Genomic DNA, 413 nt, shown 5'->3' with positions numbered 1-413 from the left:
TGGACCAGACCAAAACGCTGGCCGAGTCCGCCCTGCAGATGCTGTACACGGCCAAGGAGGCGGGAGGGAACCCCAAGGTGAGCGGAGGAGCGCGTGCCAGTGGCGTGCTCCGGGTGGGTGCTGCGTGGTGCGCACACCAGACGTGGAAACGCGGGGAGAGTGTGCAGCATTCCTGTCAGGAGGGGAGGAGCTGCCTGCCTTCCCTCACTCCGGTTGCCCTTGCAGCAATGGAGGAGGCCGTGCAGATGATGAAGGAGGCAGTGGAGGACCTGACCACCACCCTGAACGAGGCGGCCAGTGCTGCCGGTGTCGTAGGGGGCATGGTGGACTCCATCACCCAGGCCATCAACCAGGTGAGAGCGATGTGGAGATGACCTGGCCAGGCCTCGGGGTGGGAGAGAGGGGGAGTCAGG

The 413-nt window shown here is 65.6% G+C and overlaps 1 protein-coding gene across 1 annotated transcript in view; it reads left to right on the top strand.

Moving 5' to 3' along the window:
• Positions 1-413, top strand: part of LOC104516089 (talin-1-like) — a gene marked incomplete at both ends in the record, with an annotated part of 6,849 nt that overhangs the window by 2,938 nt on the left and 3,498 nt on the right. The window contains 2 exon segments of the mRNA XM_010160302.1: positions 1-104; positions 234-353. The exon segment at positions 1-104 is cut by the window's left edge and continues 21 nt beyond it. Coding sequence (XP_010158604.1) covers positions 1-104; positions 234-353 — 224 coding nt within the window.

This window comes from Eurypyga helias, unplaced genomic scaffold (genome assembly GCF_000690775.1).
Source record: "Eurypyga helias isolate BGI_N326 unplaced genomic scaffold, ASM69077v1 scaffold21810, whole genome shotgun sequence".
Lineage (NCBI taxonomy): Eukaryota > Metazoa > Chordata > Aves > Eurypygiformes > Eurypygidae > Eurypyga > Eurypyga helias.
This window is presented reverse-complemented; position numbering and strand designations above follow the sequence as displayed.